At 60.9% G+C, this 1,305-nt stretch overlaps 1 protein-coding gene across 1 annotated transcript; it reads right to left on the minus strand.

The window, feature by feature from the left end:
• Positions 1-13: 13 nt before the first annotated feature.
• Positions 14-1,275, minus strand: LOC127748612 (uncharacterized; the record flags this gene model as incomplete). Its single annotated transcript, XM_052275852.1, has 4 exons — positions 14-395; positions 499-600; positions 792-1,091; positions 1,207-1,275. Coding segments are annotated over 4 exons (853 nt in total), but the record flags the coding sequence as incomplete, so codon positions are not given.
• Positions 1,276-1,305: the final 30 nt, after the last annotated feature.

Below are 1,305 nucleotides of genomic sequence, written 5' to 3' on the forward strand. Positions count from 1 at the left end.
GCGGACAGCTTGCTGCACGTCATTTTAGAATAATTGTCGGAACAGCTGTCCAGCTGCAGCACCTCCAGCGTGAGGCGATGGGCCGGCAGCAGGAGTTCCAGGAGGGCGCGGCGCGGGGCCAGCACCTGCAGCCACTGCAGGCGCGCTTGTCCGCCGGGGAGTGGTGGCAGGGGAACAGCACCAGGACCAGGAGCTGCATCGTCATCGTCCTTGTCGGCAAAGTCAAGACTGCACCGGATCACTTGTAGTCTTTTGAGTCGCGGCATGGCGCAGGTCTCGCGGAGCGCAGCAGCGGTGGCCATGGATACACTCAGGTGTTCCACTGTCGACGCAGCCGCCTGCAGCACCTCGAGGAGGGCATGGTGAGAACAGTCCACGTTGATCAGCCGTTCCACCTGCAGCAGAAGAAAGAGTTACCACGCCTCGCGCGTAGAACCAAGCAACGAAGGGAAACAAAGGTTAAATGCCGGCGCGGTGGAGCGTATTGTATGAACTCACCCCACGAACTAATTCCACGTTGTCAGCCTGATCCTTGGCCTTGGCCGAATTGGTTCGGTCCGTGTCCCAATGGACCTCATATTTTCCCTCGCTGCTTGTGGCCTGTTTGGAGGGAAAATTGCAAATGTACACATTATAGATAGCCAAGCATTAAAAGTGACAAAATGCTCCCCTCTGACTGGTTAACACGGGAACGTGGCCACAAAGTGGACAGGGCCTTATATGCCGTGCGTGTTATAACAGCAGGGCTGAGCGCTCCTCTCCAGTTTCAAAGTTCCCCCATTTTGACGCACCTCCGTTAGTCCTGCCTTGGCCACCACGCCGAGCAGCACGGCCTGCGTCACGGGGTCCTCGGCGTCTGCCAGGGTCCCCGAGAACACGCGGTCCCCGCCCCGCAGTGTCAGGCCCCAGGACTGGCCGCCCAGTAAGGTGAGGGCCTGCGCGGCCTGCTCCTCCTGGACCTGGTCCTGAAGGCCCCTGAGCTGGCCGGCAGCCCGCGACAGCACACCCTCCTCCAAGCGTCGCTTCAGAGCCGCGCCGACGGCCAGGACATCGTGCTCGGCCCAGCACTTGGGAGAGGCGGCGGCGCCGCACTTGAAGCACCAGCCGCGGGGGCGGGGCTTGTCGCTCCTGTGGGGCACACGCAGTGAGACTCACAGCGCAGTCCGGATGCCACCACACAACGAGGCATCTGATTACTAACCTGACTTTCACATCTCCGAGAAGCTGCAGCAGCGCGAAGTTGTTGGGGAACTTTCCCGGTGGGCCTTGGAACGCCTGGCAAGGAAAAGAGCGCGTAAAGGTACA

The sequence above is a fragment of the Frankliniella occidentalis genome, unplaced genomic scaffold, assembly GCF_000697945.3.
Source record: "Frankliniella occidentalis isolate FOCC.00 unplaced genomic scaffold, Focc_3.1 Scaffold1043, whole genome shotgun sequence".
NCBI lineage: Eukaryota > Metazoa > Arthropoda > Insecta > Thysanoptera > Thripidae > Frankliniella > Frankliniella occidentalis.